The 18,608-nt window shown below is 36.8% G+C and overlaps 1 protein-coding gene across 5 annotated transcripts in view; it reads left to right on the top strand.

Moving 5' to 3' along the window:
- The window catches only part of PCMTD1 (protein-L-isoaspartate (D-aspartate) O-methyltransferase domain containing 1), a 70,105-nt gene extending 55,953 nt beyond the window's left edge, over positions 1-14,152 (top strand). For 3 of the 5 annotated variants that reach the window (XM_027600957.2, XM_027601032.2, XM_027600797.2), the window contains 2 exons: positions 4,136-4,259; positions 10,938-14,152. In XM_027600957.2, the coding sequence (XP_027456758.1) occupies positions 4,136-4,259; positions 10,938-11,305 (492 nt within the window). In that variant the 3' untranslated portion in view covers positions 11,306-14,152. The remainder of the gene's footprint in view (positions 1-4,135; positions 4,260-10,937) is intronic. The other 2 variants (XR_003521230.2, XM_027600892.2) reach the window with 2 other exon arrangements.
- Positions 14,153-18,608: the final 4,456 nt, after the last annotated feature.

The raw sequence follows: 18,608 nt of genomic DNA, 5'->3' as shown, positions 1-18,608 counted from the left end.
CAATATTTCTTGTAGGGCTGGTTTCGTGTTTGCAAATTCCTTTAGTTTTTGTTTGTCCTGTAAGCTTTTTATCTCTCCTTTTATTTTTAATGACAGCCTAGCTGGATATAGTATTCTTGGCTGCATATTTTTCACATTTAGTTCTCTGAATATATCATGCCAGTCCTTTCTGGCCTGCCAGGTCTCTGTGGATAGATTGGTTGCCTAATGTTTCTACCATTATAGGTTACATATCTCTTCTCCCAAGCTGCTTTCAGGATTTTCTCTTTGTCTCTGAGACTTGTAAGTTTTACTATTAGGTGTCGGGGTGTTGACCTATTTTTATTGATTTTGAGAGGGGTTCTCTGTGCCTCCTGGATTTTGATGCCTGTTTCCTTCCCCCTATTAGGGAAGTTCTCTGTTATAATTTGCTCCAATATACCTTCTGCCCCTCTCTCTCTTTCTTCTTCTTCTGGGATCCCACTTAGTCTAATGTTGTTTCATCTTATGGTATCGCTTATCTCTCGAATTCTGCCCTCGTGATCCAGTAGTTGTTTATCTCTCTTTTTCTCAGCTTTTTGATTGTCCATCATTTGGTGTTCTGTATCGCTGATCCTCTCTTCTGCCTCATTTATCCTAGCAGTTAGTGCCCCCACTTTTTATTGCACCTCATTAATAGCCTTTTTGATTTTAATTTGGTTAGATTTTAGTTCTTTTATTTCTCCAGAAAGGGTTTCTCTGATAACTTCCATGCTTTTTTCAAGCCCAGCTAGTATCTTTAAAATCATGATTCTGAACTCTAGGTCTGACATCGTACTAATGTCCGTATTGAGTAGGTCCCTGGCAGATGGTACTATCTCTTGTTCTTTTTCTTGAGGTGATTTTTTTCCTCTTGTCATTTTGTCCAGAGGAGAATAGATGAATGAGAGAACAAAATGCTAACAGGGTAACAACATCCCCAGAAAATATACTCCAAACAAATCAGAAAAGACCTGAAACCAGGGGAGAAGAAAGGGAAAGAAAGAAAAAAGTAAAAGAAAAAGATAAAAACAAACAAAAACAGAACATGATCAGATATGATCAGGCTGGTGCAGAGATCAGTGCCACACACTAGATTTTGGGTGTATTTTGATCTGTTAGAAGAACATGCCTCCAAAATTTTAAAGAAAGAAAGACTTATATATATACAAAATAAGGGTTGATACGATGAAGGGATGGAATATGACTGTAAAGATGAAAATTATAAAAAATTTTATAAAAGGAATTGATAAGAAGTTGTTTGAAAAAAGGAGGATTTAAAAAAAAGGGGGGAGAGAATGTGATCAGGCAGGAGACTAGAACAAAGCCATACACTAGAGATTTAGGGTATATTTTGATATGTTAGAAGAAACTATCTCAAAATTTTAATGAGAACAACTTATATATATATATGCCTAAAATAAGGGTAACTAGTATGAAGGGATAGAATATGACTCTAAAAATGAAAAATAAAAATGTTTTTTTAAAAAAAGGGATTGATAAGATCTTGGTTGAAAAAGGGAAAAAGAAAAATAAAAAAAAAAACAGTTGAAAAAATTAAGTTTGAAAGACCAAAGAATCATGGTAGAAAAGCCATGAATTCTATGTTCAGCATTCCCCTAGCGGTGGAGTTCTGCCGTTCTCATTGATGGGTAAACTTGGTCTTGGCTGGTTTTTCTTGCTGATCCTGTGGTGGAGGGGCTGTTGCTCCGGTTCCCAAATGTTTTTGCCGGAGGCGGAATTGCCCCGCCCTTGTCCTCTGGGCTAAGTAATCTGCTAGGGTTTGCTCTTGGGAGCTTTTGTTCCCTGCAAGCTTTCCCTACAGCTTTGGAGGACGAGAGTGAAAATGGCGGCCTCCCAATCTCTGCCTCGGAGGAGCCGAGAACTCGGCCCCGCTCCTCAGTGAGCCCCAAGAGAAAAGCAGTCCATCACTCCCGTCTCCCCGTCTGTGGCTGCACTCCGTGCTCACCTGGCCTGTGACTGAGTGTTTCTATCTCTGGCACCCGACTTGGTGTGGAGTCCCCAAAGCCAGCAGATCCCTGCAGTGTGCTCCCGCGCCGCTCCTCCCTGGGGAGGAAGGGGAGTCTCCCTGGATCTGCCGCTTGTTGGGTCCCTGCTGGAGGAGCAGCGGCCCGACTGTGCCGCGGATCACAATTTATGGCAACTGTGAGCTGAGAGCCCGCGCCTCGGCTCTCTCTGCAGTGGGCTTCCCCGCTCTGATACCCAGGAGCGCTGCTGCACTCAGGCACCCCTGGTCTTTCTGTGACCCTGAGGGTCCTGAGACCACACTGTCCCGCGAGTGTTCCACCCCCCACTTAGCCACTGGAGCGAGTCACTCAGCAGACCCGCCTTCTAAAAGTTCTGATTTTGTGCTCTACTGCTGTGTCACTTGCCAGAAGCGGCCGCTGGAGTCCCCCTCCCCCATCGTCTATCCTCCCGAATATCCCCTCAGATTCACTTCTCCGCATGTCCTACCTTCCAGAAAGTGGTCGCTTTTCTGTTCAGAGAGTTGTTGCTATTCTTTTCTTCAATCTCCTGTTGAGTTCGTAGGTGTCCAGAATGGTTTGATCCCTATCCAGCTGAATTCCTGAGACCAGATGAAATCCAGGTCTCCTACTCCTCCGCCCTCAATTTCTAACATTTTTTAATTCTTTGAACGTATAAAAAAGAAAATCTATTTGGGATTTGGTTTGGACTGCTTAAATCTATTAAAGGAAAAATAAATGTTTAAATCTTCATTTAGGGGGCGCCTGGGTGGCTCAGTTGGTTAAGCAACTGCCTTCAGCTCAGGTCATGATCCTGGAGTCCTGGGATCGAGTCCCACATCGGCCTCCCTGCTCAGCAGGGAGTCTGCTTCTCCCTCTGACCCTCTTGCCTCTCGTGCTTTCTATCTCTCATTCTCTCTCTGTCAAATAAATACATAAAATCTTAAAAAAAAGAGATTTAAATCTTCATTTAGTACTACATAGACTCATTTGAAAATATTTTTCAGCAATTTGCCTGCCCTGGTTTAGAATTACTAGGTATAATAAATATATGAAATACTGAGGTATTCAGAAAATGGGTGGGTCTTTTAAAAGGAAATTACTTTAAAAATGCATTTCAAAAAAATCTTTAGTATTCATATTAACCTAAGTTTGAGATGTTTAAAATGCCTTGTGTTTTATACAGTAGAAGATAAATTGTATAAGACAACTGGGACCTTGTCTGATCATTTCAGAGTTTATAATCCTAAGGGGTCCCTTAACATCACAGCATGTTATTTGCGGCTCAGTAGATTTCACCATTACCATGCACTGTGCTCTGTGGCAGGTTGTTTGTCAGTTATTAAAAAGACATAATATAAAAACATTCATTACAAAACATTCCTAGAAAAATGTTACTTGAATGCTTCCACAGTTGAGACTCCCACATGAGCAATCTTCTGTTTTCTGTTAATGATACATTTTCAAACATTTAAGATATGGCTTCCCAGTGGTGTTTTATTAAATATTAATTATATACTATTCTACTAATGTCAAATATAATGCACTGATTTTTATAATAGAAATTGGAGATATTAATTCAACTTGATCGAACCATGTACTGAGCTAATATTTTTTTCCAAAGACCGGGGATGGGTTTTTGCCAGGTAGGTAAAACTTCTAATCCTCTTGTGACTAATTACATTTATTTGTGAAATACTGATTTGGGATTGGAATTAGAATCTGCATTTTATTACCTTCATGGAAGACCATGAAGTTGACTCTTTGGTACAGTAATGAGGACATGGTTTTATTAATATCGTGCTTTAACCATCAGCTGAGTCTATGTGAGACATATATTTTGGGAGCCACAGGCAGGTATGGGTTGGAATAAGACCGCTAGAAGCTATCAGAGCCCAAATATAACATGATGAGTCACTTGACCATATTTGGATTTTTATTTACATGGACTAATCTTTCTTGAGCTGCAAATATTTGTCATTCCTTCTCTATTATTTTATGGTAAGTGTTTAAATGAAAGTAATTTGGTTGCATTCAAATACAAGTGATTATAGCAACCACTGGCATTTATTCCATTAAAACAAAATTGTGACTGTAAGGCGATCACATTTCCAGGATTAAGCTATTCTGTTTCTGTTTTTCTCTCTAAATAGTTAACACAAATTATGCGAACTGGACAAAACACTTGGGAAAGTAAAAACATCCTTGCTGTTTCATTTGCTCCACTTGTACAACCAAGTAAGAATGATAATGGCAAACCAGATTCTGTAGGACTCCGTAAGTAATCGTTGGTCCTTTCCGATTGAAGTGTGACTTAGATTGTTCAACTCTTATGCTTAGAATTTAATGGACTATATAATTATGAAGAATTAAATAGGCAGTAATATATTCAATAGATTTATTCAACTTTTTTATGGAGGCAGGTTAAAGCCCCTATCTTGTACCAGGTGCTGTTAGCTGCCTTCATGGACATATGAAAAGAAGGGGCAGGTCAAAGAAAACATGAATTTATTATAGTTGTGAATTTATTAATTATATTAAATTGTTGGCATTTTCTATACAGAAGGACAGCAAATGCAAAAGCCTTTATTTGTGCTGAAAAGAGCTTGGTTTTTTCAAGACCAGAAATAAGTTTCAGGGTAGCTCATTGGCTAGAATGTAGAAGATTGATTATACAAGACTTTTCTTATACTCAAAGGGAAAATCAGTGTTGGTGTGGACAGAGTTGTTTGAAGGTAGAAAAATAGTAGACTACATGGAAGATGGTGGTAGAGAAAAAAGGAGTATGTAAAATTTTGCCTTGGATAGCTATCTGAGTGATGGTACCATTTATTGCTGTTTGCAAGACTGGCAATGGAATAGTTTGGAAATAGGTGTAGAAAGATGAGATATTTTATTCTGGCCATGTTTGAGTTGGCATGCACAGGTCAGGTAGTCGAGTAGGTATAAACCTACTGTGTGAGGGAGGTATAAATTAATCCTCAATGTAAAAATGGCCTTTTAAGCTATAAGAATAGATGAGAGCACTTGCGGGAGAGTGAGGAGAGGTGTTTGTGTTAGAAACCAAGAAAAAACATTTCAGGGAGAGGGGAGTGATCCACTTACTGCAGCTGAAAGACGAAAAGAGGTGAGAGTAGTATTAATAGGTTTGTGATTTATCATGATTTTGGAAATCACTAAATAAAGTTCTGTACCAAAAATGAAGTTTACCATGGTAGACTTCTTCCTTTAATTTGCTTTTTAAATGAATTTATTTCTGAGGAACCTGGATTTTTATTTAATTTTATTTTCATTTCATTTTACCCTCTTTTGAACTTTATGATTTTTGTGGTCTGTTTTTCCCTGTTTAGGTTCTTAACCAATGGAGAGATGGATTTGGCGGGGAGATAGCTAGGAATTGAAATGTCAGTTTTATCACCTACCAAAGTAGGTGGGGGGGAATATGGCTTAGGTCTGCACATTAAATTATTTTCTCCCTCCTTTTTCCAAACATTAGAATTACAGGTTATTTATGACAGTTTTCTTTACCTATCCATAACTGGTTAGAGAGTCATAAAGAGAAATAATGAAAACAATGCTGTGACACTGTTTGGTCTTGACAATGGCCTAACTTAACCATTAGCATAATGTGTACCTGTAGAGATATAGAAGTGTCCTTACAGAGGGCCCTGTAGATTTCTGTGCATCAGGCATTTAGGTGTTTTTCTTTCTAACAGACACTGTTGTAGCCTGAGCATTCCTCTTTATCTGACAGTTTTCCTACTTTAGTGTCTTTAGAAGAGTGTAGGTTGTAAATGTGGTTTTACAGTGACATAATTATGAATGGCATGGATGATGATATGTTATAAATGGGCAGTTTTCATTCTCAGTTTAAGGATGTCAATACAAATAGATCTAGGTAGTTCCTTGGTTGCGTTGATTGACATGACTGTGAATGTAGAGTAGGGATAAATTTTGGTTAAAAAAGGGATAAAATGGAAGACAAGCCTAAATGAAAAAAAAAATTCATCATGCCTCTAAAATATTTACAGGTGAAATGATCTGTCTAACTTTTCATCAGAATAATGTGGTGGGGATGGAAATAGGAAATGGCAGTGTTGATGAAGGAAGATTGGCTAGAAGGGATGGTTGTTGAAGCTGAGTGTCCGGTACATGGGGTTCCTTATACTATTAACTGTCTTGTGTATACTTGAAAGTTTCTAATAAAAAGAAAAAAAAATTATCAGCTCCAAAAGGAATTTATAAAAATGAGTCAGGAATTGTGATTTTGTAAAAAAATAAAGCTTCACTATGAATAATTTTCACAGAATGAAAAATGTTCTGAAAATATTGTTTGTCAAAATTTAATAAGATGTTTGGAGAATAAAACAAGTTTCCTCTTCTGTTAAAATTGCTTTCTGTTTAGAGAACATTATTTCATTAATTATAGAGGGTTAAAATAAGAATGTTAGCAAAAATAAAAACAACTGAAAACATACACGTGTAAATTTTTTGCCAAATATATTTTGTGGCTGTGAAATTGCCACATTTAGTAACATAAACAGTTACTAAATGTAATTATCACTTTTTCTCAGGTTTATTTGTCTCTACTTTTGATTCAACTTAAAGTCCTCTTTCTTTTTTGGGGGGGTATACAAACTGCTTTAACTTCAGGGTAGGCCCTTTAGAAAGGGGTGAAAGGAAAAAGGAAAAAAACTCTATACCAACTAAAGGAAAACTGTTTCCTCTACACACCAGCCATTGAACACTTCTTTCTGTATTCCAGATCTGTGGGTTTTTCCACACCAAGCAATTCTCCAATTCTTTGCGGACACCAACTAGGTGTCCTGTGACCTAACTCCATTCTGACACTAACCCGTGTTAGCATAGACCCTAAAGGTTAAAGGGCTCTATCCCATAAGGTTGCCCCCTCCTCCTCCAGCTGGAGACACCAATCACAAGTACAGGTTTTCATCTGTGTTTCTGATTGCCTGGCTCTAAATCAGAAACTCCCATGACCCCTTTCTAGAGTTTGATAATTTGTTAGAGCGGTTCACAGAACCAGGAAAACAGTTTACTTACTAGATACCAGGTTTATTATCAAAGTATCCAACACAGAAACAAAAACAGATGGAATTGACACATGAAGGGTTTATGTTCATCAGCCCAGAAGCTCTCTGAACTCTTTCAATTAAGGCTTTTTATGGAGGTTTGATTGATTAAATCATTGGCCATTTATGATTAATTCAACCTCCAGCCCCTTTTCCCCTCCCAGAGGGTGCTAGTGAAAGCCCCAATCCTCCAAGCACATGGTTGGTTCCCTGCCAACCAGCCCAGCATCCTCAGGGGCTTACCAAAAGTCACCTCATTAACATAAACTCAGGTGTGGTTGGAAGAAACCTGTTACGCTTTTATCACTTACGTAATTCCAAGTGTTTTCAGAGCTCTGTGTCAGGAATGGGAAGCCAAATGGATATTTCTTGTTAATAAATCACAAGGGACAAACGAAACTTCAGAAACCGTGGCACTAAACCACCTGAGCTATATGAAGTTGCTGTTTCTGTCGGCTAAAAAATGACCCCAAATCATCACTTTTGTGCGTTTGACCAAAATATAATGCCCTTTTCAATCTTTGTTAATAAATGGAAGTACTGACTGCTAGGTTCCTATGAAATCTTAATAGAGACTACCTTTTGGGAAACGAATAGAGCTTACACGTGTGTGTGTTAGAGATAACCTTAATTATAATTTTGGAGTGAAAGCTTCAATTCAAAATAAAATTTTAAAAGCAGTCAGGATTAGCATTGTCTAGTCCACTAAATCCTTATCTCATAACTGGAAGCATTAGAAACAAGGGAGTGTTAAAGAATAGAAAATATGGGGGACTTTTGAATAGCTAGTGCTGAGAATTATCTACAAGTTTTTGTATCATTCAGAAAAACTTAAATGCAGCTCATGTGGGTACTATCTTAGGACTTAAGGGAAGTCTGAATCTTTTCCATTGTGGATCTAGTTGGTTCTTTATGAAGTTCAGGTATTCTGACAGTTTAGGATTGAAAGGTTCATCATTCTAACAGTGTCCTTGGAATAACAGTGTTGCAGAGTAGGAACATAATTAAGGTGTGAAAAGAGAGTACCAAAAATGTAAGAGAGGTTTAAGAATAAAGACCAGCCAAAAAGACTAATTATAGCTCTGTTTCTTAGCTCTTATAATTCCCAAAACTCTTCTATAGATTTATTCTCCACCAGCTTCCCCTGCCCCTCCTTTTTCAGAGCTTCCTCAGGCATAGGCCTTTCTTCTCTGTCTATACTCCCTCTTAGGTGCTCAGGGGGAGGCTGATGGCTCCCACTTTCTGGCAGCCTAAGTCCCAGAGGCATGATTCAGCTGCTTGTGGTTGGGCAGGAGCATAGACTGTGCAGTTAAACACCCATGTTCAGGTCCCAACTCGTGTCACTTATTATGACTTCTGTGACTGGGATCAAGTTATTTCACCTCTGTCTACTTCCTTTTCCTCACTTAGTGTGAAGTGTGTGTTATTGCCTGTAACGTGCTGAAATGGTGCTCAGTATATCACCGTTGTTTTTCTTCCTGAAATCTCCATTCAGGAAATGTAACAGACATTTCAGATTTCATAAAGAACAAAATTGTGATTTTCTTCTCCCCAACTACTCTTCCTCTTTGTCATGTCAATAATTGACCATTAGCACCTGCCTAGTTGCTTGGGCCAAAAATTCTCCTACATCTAATCCCCATCCATCCTGTCTTCAAAATATGTTGCAAATTTGTCCACTTCTCTACGTCTTTACTGACACCCTCCCTTACTCCCATCTGCATCAGAGCATGCTCAGGTCTCAGGTGGATTACTGGAGTGTTCTAGCTGATCTCCTGCTCCCTCTTTTTATGATCCATACTCCATAGAGGAGCCTGAGTGCCATTTTCATTGCATTATGACCCTGCTTTTTAAAAACCTTAAGTAGCTGCATGGCCAATACAAGGCACATTTTTTACCAAGGCCTGCAAGATCAACCCATGATCGTACCTCTTACCGTTTTCTTCCTGCTCTAAACTTCATCTGTACTAGCCTTCTTTCAGCTCCTTGAACATGTTGAGCTCATTTACCTCTTAGGGCTTTGCTATTTCCTCTGCCCCAAGATATTTACATGTCTGTTTCCTCATATCATTTAGATCTTAGCCTAGGCATGACTTCCTCAGGGAGACCGTTTGGACTACCCAGTCAGAAGTAGCTGTACCCCATGTTACTTTCTGTGCCATTGGTGTTTTTTCTCCTATCCTCTTTTTCATAATTATTTTTTATCTACCCCCTCCCCCAAATATAAAATCTCCATAAAAGCAAGGACTTACTTAGTCTGAAGCATCCACTATATGTAAGTGAGTTCTTTAATAGTAGGTGGCATATATTTTAACACATAGGTGTTGAGTGAATGTTAAACAGCTTAAACAGTTTGGGGAGGTAGGCAGAGCAGGTGATATTTTACACATTTCAACATATAAGGGATGAGATCCCACATGTTTTTACTTACCAGTGTTCACAAAACTCTGTCATTGGCAGAAGCAAGACTTGAACTCAGAATGTTCTGTATTGTTTCAGTTTCCATCTCATATAGTTGGGGGCAGGCCCAGGCAGTAGAGCAAACAGTTTCTAACTAAACATGCCCGGTCTGGCTCTTTGGAATTCTTTTCTAGTTCCGGTTTCAGTAGGGAGTTGAAAAAAGACAGTTTGAAGAAAAGGTTTTGTAGTGGGCCACTTAGGTATGTGCTAAGGGATCTTTGAATCAGTCTGAGAAGTCTTCCATGCTGGAGTTTAAAAAAAAAAAAACATAAAACAAACTTATCTCAGAGTGTATCTAATTTGTGGTAGGGTCTGGTGTTCAGAACACAGGAAGCACTCTGAGCCTTGGACAGGATGGTGCACTGTGCAGGCCTAGTGCCTACAGGGCCCTGTGAGGAGCACAAAGAGGAAATGCTGTGGCCCCTCACTCCTGGAGCTTATAGTCTGGCAGTAGAGAGAGACCACATACCAAAGAGTTACTAAAGAAGGCAGGATTTCATAGGTATAACAAAAAAGTTTGCAAGGGAAGTATCCAGAAAAGAGTACCAAAAGTAAAGAAATAAAAAAATAGTGAAGATTTTTTAATGCTGTTTAAACTGGAGGAGGGTTATGTTTTATTTTGTTTAGGCATTTGAGAGGGATCCTTGATGACAGTTTTATTTCCGCAGGGATGGAAACTTAGTGGGACTAGAAAATTAATTTCTCTATGTATAAAGTATTGGAACAGGCTACAAAGAAGAGTGTGTGTTCTAGGGCTTATGCGTTCATAGATCTGTGGGAGATGGGAGTGAAATGACGGACCCGATAGGGTACAACTGTGATGTGTTTGATAGAAGTAAACATCAATAACTTAAGGAAATCTGTGGTGTGTTTTTGGGTTATTAAATTGTTTACAGCATGATTTGTGGTGGCCCTTTGCCTATGAACCAGTTCTACTCACTGATTTACAGAGAAAAACTGTGTGTGTGTGTGTGTGTGTGTGTGTGTGTGTGTGTGTGTATACGTGTTTTTGGAATAGATCGTTCTCATATGGTTTTCAACATCAAAAAGTATAAGAAATAGATAGTATAAAATCTCTCTTTTATTCTTATCTAACTACTTCATTCTCATGTGATCTGTTTCTAAGTTCGTTCTTATTCTTTCAAAGAATTTTTATGCATATATATGGGGACACACATATCTGTACATAGAAAACTTTCCACTGTCCACAGAATTTAGAATGGTGGCTTGGCAAACAGTAAGCATCTTGAAATCTTTGTTAGATGAAAGTCAGAGTTTTTATACTTTCTGTGTTTTCTAACGTTTGCTAAGAAATACTTGTTCTGTGAAGAAATGAGCAATATATGATGTTTTACTTTTTTATGTTTTATGTGTGTGTGTTTTGTTTTTGTTTTTGTTTTTTTAGCCCCCTGTGCTGTCAGGAATCTCCAGGACTTGGCTCGTATTTATATTCGACGTACACTTAGAAATTTCATAAATGATGAGATGCAGGCCAAGGGGATTCCTCAGAGGGCTCCACCAAAAAGGAAAAGAAAGAGGGTTAAACAGAGAATTAATACTTACGTATTTGTGGGTAATCAGCTTATTCCTCAGCCTCTAGACAGTGAGGAGGATGAAAAAATGGAAGAAGATAACAAAGAAGAGGAAGAGAAAGATCACGGTGAAGCCATGAAGCCCGAGGAGCCACCTCAGAATTTACTGAGAGAAAAAATCATGAAACTCCCCCTCCCTGAATCTTTAAAGGCTTACTTGACATATTTTAGAGAAAAGTAACTTAGATCAAGAAGAAAGAATGCCTACTGATTATTCCTTTAGTCTTGAAAATGTAGCATTTGTTAGGAGTTAAAAGAGAATTCTTTCATCAGAGCGAATTATAGTGGAAAAAGTATAACTTGTTTCTGTCTTAGTAATAAAAAATGACGTATTCAGTAATTAAAAAGAATCCCTTTTATAAAATATATTTTTCTTTAAATCTTGGAAAAAATGCTGTTTTAACTCAGAGTGACTTCAAGAGTGGAATGCAACAATACTCAAGATTTGTGTACTGTAAATCCTTTTCTGATTCCTTACAGATTTGTAGTGGTGAGGCTTACATTTAATTTTGTATAAGGTTAAGTAATTGTTAAGCATATACTGATTTTTGAATTGTAGTTGTTTGCATTTCCTCTATGAAAACTTTCTTACCTAATTAGAAGATCAAATGCTGTGTAGACCCACTTACCTTACTTTGTTGCAATCATTATTACTGAGTTGCTATAGTATTCCGGGCAATATATGAGTGCAATAACAATACAGATACTGAATAATTTAGCTTTAAAAAAAAAAGTTTTATGGAATTCAACAGCACTGCTACTTTTGCTTTTGAATCTATTGCCAAAAGACAGGGGAAACTATCTGCTTCTCTCATAGAGATTTTAAGAGCACATCAAGTGAGTATTAAATAAAAAGTATATACCTAATACAGTTCTTAATTTGTGTGGACCCTTTACATTTTCAGTATTTAAAAATAATGAGGTTATCTTCCTTGCTGGAGTTTTAGAAGATAGTACATTTAAGATTGGTTTTTCTGTTATCCACTGTATAAAGTATTTAGGTTTAAAAAAGAATATCCATTGTTCTGAATGACTGTCGACAGCACAGACAGGGAGTAAACATGGGTAACAGCCTCTTTCTTGAGTTGTGCTCAGAGGCAGGACCAGAGCAGATTTGGTCAGCAGGTGCACTTTAGCAAATGGAACTCCTAGTTCATTTAAATATTTGTCTTTGACAAGGTGGAACTGAGCTAACCTACATTTACTTTGAAATTCATCTTTATGTAGCGTATGAGATAGTCACAGGAATTGTATGTAGATGCCTTTTTGCTTTGAAAATTGTGTTCAGAATCATAGTATAATCTTCGGGACCTATGTTGTGCTTATTTAACTTCTCATGGTGTGTGTGGTTTTTCGTTTTTTGGGTTTTTTTGGTAAAATTATAATGATTTTCACTTTTTTCTTAATATCATAAACTTACACTATCCATCATTTGAGTATTAGTTATAGCTTATCAGTGATAAAACAGGTAGTAAATGCCATTGTTGGTTTCTTTTCTTTTCTTTGTTTTCTAGGACCTGAAAACAGTCATTCCTTGTTAAGAAAGTACATAGTGTAACATATTTACTACTTAGTGTCACATGGATTATGTACTTTTTAAAAGGAAAAATTTGAGAGTATCACTACCACCAGCATCACTATTGCAGTAGTTGATCAAATATGTTTAAGGAAATCCAATTAATGTATATAGTAAAAATGATTATTATCTCTTGAAAGATTCAGCTATTAGTAATACATAGATGGTTTCAAAAATCTCAGATCTGGTGATTCTACATATTTAAAAACAAGTGTTTGAAATATTCTAAGTATGAATTCTCCCAAGTAAATGAGGATATTTTAGTAATGGGAAAGATAATTTCATGGAAGTTATTTATTTTATACCAGGGACTGGGGTTAGGGGCTAGGGTTTGGAGTTGTGTATATCTCCACAATTTTTTTTTTTTTAGATGATTACTAAGCTGTTACTGTTAAGAAATGTCCCATCTCATTTCTATCAAGGAAAAAAAAATAGTTTTATACAGTTGTCACTTGTTAAGAATGTTCATTTTATTTAAAATTGTTAGTTTTAGAGGTTTAATATCAAGTTCCCAATGCCCACATATTTTTATCTAGCACCCTTCCCCTGGCTGCCCTCTACACACTTTGTTGGTTTTGGAGCTAGTGTCCAGTTATGTAAACATACATATTCTAAATGATGATTTTACCGTTCAAAAGAGAGTTTTTGTTAAGGATATATTTGAAGATTGACTTGTTCATATGGTCTCTTATTCTGTTGACCTTAGTAAAGTGTACAGTAGATTTTCATGATCATTACATATTTTTTGTCATTGAAATGTATCTTTTGTGTTTTTAAATGCAATTCATTCATTTTACAGTTGTGACTTTATTATTGACTTTAAATAAAGAAGTAGAAATAAAAAATGAAAGTTCAAGTGAAAAGCCCTTTTATCTATTAATGGGAATATATTAGAATGATTAAGAATCTTTGTGTTTGTGTTTATATTTTAATGAATTCACAATTACTTGAGGATGGTCAATTATGCTTTATAGGTGGAAAAGTAGCAAATAAAGGTTAAGTAAAATTAATTGAAAATGATGAGGAATATATTCATGGAATTTTAGCAGCCAGATAAAACAATAGAAATAATCTAATCTAGTTTTTATTTTATTTTATTTTACAGAGAGAAAGTAGGGCTGGGGAGATAGCATGATTTTCCTAAGTCAGACAGCTAGATGGAAATGGCTTGAAATAGCGTCCAGCATCTGATAAATCCAAGAAACCTTCAGCGGCACCATTACTACCAAGAAGATAATTTAAATCTACATCTCTTATTGGTTGACACATTTGGTTCTAGTCTTAGTAAAGAAAAATGTCATTAAAATAGCATACATAATGGTTAAAATACAAAAAATGTTAAGTGTTGGTTTCTAGCTGTTTGAGAGGTTAAAAGTGAAGCAACACCTGTGAAATCATGGGAAGGCTTGGAAAACTATTTTAAATAAACAGTTGCATATAATTAAATTTTGTTCTCCAGTGGCCTGGCTTTCTTTTTTTCTTCTTTTTAATTTAGAAAATCTTAATACACCCATGGATATATGCTTGAAGTATTATATACAGTTGTCCATAATTGGACATCTCATTTCCTTTTGACTGTTGCCACCTCTAAAGCAGTGTAGGTTTTGTTTTTTAAATTTGTTTTTATATTCAGTATAGATGAAGGATATTTAGAAGATATATGCAAAACACAAGGAATAATTCAGTGTACCTATACATACATGTGTGTACCTACTACTAGATTTTGACTTGTGTGCCCCTTCCTAATCTCCTCTTAATTCCTCTCTGGGGTGTTCCTTTTGTGTTTATCGCAACCTTGCCTTTTGCTATAGCTTTAGCACATATGTTTGTATCTCTAAACAATGTATCATTTGGCTTCATACATACTTAACTTTATACAACTGGAATCATACTCTGTATTCTGCAGGTTACTTTTTTCACTCCAGGTTGTCTTTCTGAGATTGTTCCATGTTGTATATAGTTAAGTTACATCCGCAACTCGGTTTAATTATTCATCCTACTGTTGATGGACATTTGTTGTTACATCAAATGGTTTGCTCATCAATATTCTTCAACAGGTCTTGTGACTGTATGTGTGCAAGAGTCTTCATAGAGTGTACATCTAGGAGTAGAATTACTGGATCATAGAATACGTTCATACTCACTTTCACTAGGTGGTGCAGATTTATTTCCCCAAAATAGTATAACATTATGTTCCTTCCTATAGTGTTTAAACATTCCAGTTATTCCATAATCTCACCTACATTTGATAGCGGTTTTGCCTATTTAGTAGTGTGAAGTGTTATAGAGGCTTTGTTTCTTATTAAGGAGGTTTTGTACCTTTTTGAGTGTTTCTTGGTTTTAGGTTTCCTTTCTGTAGAGTTCCCATTAGAGTCTTTTGGAAATGTTTTATTCGGTAGTTTCTTTTAAAGAAGTTGGCTTGTAGAGTTCCTTATGTAGCCTGACCCATTGTCATTTACATGTATTGCAAGTATCTTTCATTAGTTTGTGGTTTCTGTTCTCATTCTGTTTGTGGTATCTTTCTCGAATTAGAATTTTCAAATTTGTGTCAGATTCATCCTCATACAACCTCAACCCAGAATCATGAAAATATTAGCCTATATTTTCTTACAAAAGTTCTAAGATTTTTGTCTTTCACATTTAAGTCTGTAGTACACCTGCTATTGATCTTTGTGTAAAGTGAGAAATAATACTTTTTTACTTTTTGATCAACTGTTTCAACACCATTTTTTGAAAAGTCCCATTTTCTTCCTCTGATCTGCAGTTAACTGTTATAAATTTTCGTATTTATGCTTTGTGTCTAGGTTTTCTTTTCTATTTTGTTAGTCAGTTTATGGATCCCTGTACTAAAACTACCCAGCCTTATTTACTATAGATACAGTATTTCTTGATTTAGTAAGATAAGTCCCTTCAACTTAAATTTCAGTAATTTCTTGGCTATCCTTGGACCATTGACTTTGATACACAGTTTAGAATCAGCTTCTTAGATTACATATACACAGTGCTCTTGGGACTTCCTTTGGAATCACTGAATTTATAGATCAGTTTGTGTGAGAATTAACATGTTAACATGTTTATGATATGGAGTCCTTCAATCCATGAATAGGGTACTTCTCTCCATTTATTTATTTAATGTCTTAATAAAGGTACACAATTTTGTTTCAAGCATCTTTTGATTTATGTGTAGATATTTTATATTTTTCAATGCTGTTGTATTGTTTGTTAAAATCACTTTGCTCCATTATTGATTTTTGTACATTACTTAAATCCCACTGACTTGTGATTGTTCTCAATTTTCAAATAGACAACCAAATCATCTTTATAAAGACAGTTTATTATTTCCTTTGGGTTTCCTTGGGTTTCCTTTGGGTTTCCTTGGGGTTTGTTTTTATTTTGCCAGATATGCTGGTTGGGACCTCCAGTACAGTGTTGAATAGAAGCCACGAACAGGAGTAACCTTATTTCTTGTTTTATTGCCCATTTATAGTCATTTTTAATAAATGGCTTGGTGTGCTTCGAAAGAATATACTGTTCAGCATACTATTCTGTAAATGTCATTTGAATCAAATTTTTTATTGTATTCAAATCTAATATAGTCTAAGTAAGCTTTTTTTGTATGCTCTTATGATTTTCAGCAAAATCTCACTTTGATGGTAGAATGTCAGTTCATTATAGGTCTTTCAATTTTTCCTTTGTATATTTTGATGCAGTGATGCTACACTTTAGGTTCCCTATGTCTGCTTGGTGATTTGAACCTTTAACATTATGTGGGAACCCCCTTTGTATTCTTTGCTTCAAAGTCCATTTGGTTTGATATTCCTATAGCTATTTTTGGGGGGGATTGGTGGTCACCTAGTGTATCTTTGTAAATTGTTATTTTAGAAGCTAATTTGGGGGTATTATATCTGCAGGGAGATTTTTGTATTCCCTTCCTCCCCATAGCAAGTTTGATAACAGGCACTTTTCCTTGTGTTCTCTGGGTGAATGGGGATGGTGGTAAAGTGGATTATTTCTAGTTCATCCTTAATGAACTTGATGAAAATACAGGTTTTCCAGTTAAGACCCTCCACTTAAGGAAAGGCTTTTTCTTCTTCCTGTAACCCTGCTATCCCCAAATCTCTTTATTTTACTTGGTTAAGCAAATACTCTCAAGCTGAACCAGGCTTCAGTGTTTACCTACCTTCTTAGCTTCTCATTTTCTCTTCCTTTTTGGACTCTAGTATACATGTTTAACTTAGCAGCTCAATGTATTTTTTAAAAAATGCTTCTAATACTTAACATATATAATAATAGTTTTCTGCAGGAAAGTTGTCCTGAGGCATTCTAGGAAAGAATCTACGGTCTATAGTGGCTGTGTCATGCATGTGGTTCTCTGTGCCTTGCTTGCAGTTCTTAGCCTTGTATTCACGGGAGGAAATCAGTAGAATTTTCTCATTTAATGGCAGCTTAGGTTTCTAAAGTAGAGAGTGTATAGTCTATCCTGGAAAAATGCTCGATCAGTACAAGCTAGTATTATGTTTTGAACTGAAAACAATGCACAAACTTGTATGCCTTGCTCATCCAAGTCCTCCAAGTCACAAACATTGGCAAAAGCACAGTAATTGTAAGGCATGGGATTGAAAGGAAGAAATTAGCTTTTTTAGTTTATTTCGATACTTAGACAAAAAAATAAACATTGAACAATTGTCAAGCATACTTGGTTTGTTTTAAAATTATTCTTGTTCGTAGAGTTTTTTTTTCTTGCAATCTCTGTATTTTAATAAAATAATAAAGCCCCACATATTTGAGTGTGAACATTTTGCCAAAAGAGGGCACTATTCACCCACTGTAGGATGTAAAGGGACTGAAAAATTACTGGAAAGAAGGCAAATAAATTTATTTTCCTCCATAAGGTTGATAAAGTTTGACAAAACTAGATCTGCAATCATTACATTTGTCTCCCAGTCCGGTCATCTGGGATTGTTTCCTACATTGGACCATCCCAAGTTTTAACTTGTTTTTCTATTACTTTTACATTTTTTAAAGTGCTAGTTTAGGGAAAAGATTTGTTTGGAAATTTTAGGCTTTAAGGTTAAAAGCAAAAACCTTTTCTAAACACCTGCCTAGAGTGACCAAAAAACTCGTGTTTAAGTCCTATTTGTTGGAGTCTGTTTTTGCCAGTGTCCTCAGGGCTGCTCACCTCAGTGACCCGTGGCCAGTAAAACCTGGTGAAAAATGCGTCTACAGCCAACGGTGCGGCCACTGAGCCCAGCGGTGGCTCGGCCTCGTTCTACTTTACACATATGTTTGTCTATCAATTTGTCTCCTCTGCATGTTGGTATAGGAGTTCATGGTGTAGACATTAACAGCTTTAAATATTAAAGGAAGAAATTGGAAGTAGCTGGTTTGAATCTCATGAGTGAAATGCTTTGGGCTTCAGGTGTAGAATATATAGGAAGAAATGAAACCATTTTTTGAAAGCATACTTTGGAGCAGGGAAGGAAAATGTGAGCCTAGATCAACTAATTAGAACTCTGTCTGCCCTTTAGGATTTGGTAATACTGCCAGATGAAAAGAAAGGCTGTTCCGCATTGATTCAATAAATAATCAACTTGCGCTTCAAAAGGACAGCTAGGGGGAGAAAAAAGCACAACTAGGGGCTAAGAGGCTGGCGCTTACATAATATGTGCAGTGGAAGCAACTTTGGAAAAGTTTCTCTTTGCATTATGCTGCCGAAATAGAGTACGTTTGTTCCCTAAAGCGGCTTTGGCACGGACAAGCTTCTCCGCGTCCCTGAGAGTCCAGCGCCCCCTAGAGGCGGCGGGCGCCCTCCGCCCTGTAATGTGATCTCCCTGCTCCTGGATTGGTCAGAGGCTGAGTTTTCCCTGGGAGCTGCGCTTAGCTGGGGCTCCCAAGCCCGGCTCCGCTC

This window comes from Zalophus californianus, chromosome 4, assembly GCF_009762305.2.
Source record: "Zalophus californianus isolate mZalCal1 chromosome 4, mZalCal1.pri.v2, whole genome shotgun sequence".
Taxonomy (NCBI): Eukaryota; Metazoa; Chordata; class Mammalia; order Carnivora; family Otariidae; genus Zalophus; species Zalophus californianus.
The sequence above is the reverse complement of the archived record's forward strand: the minus strand, read 5'-3'. Positions and strand labels throughout refer to the sequence as shown.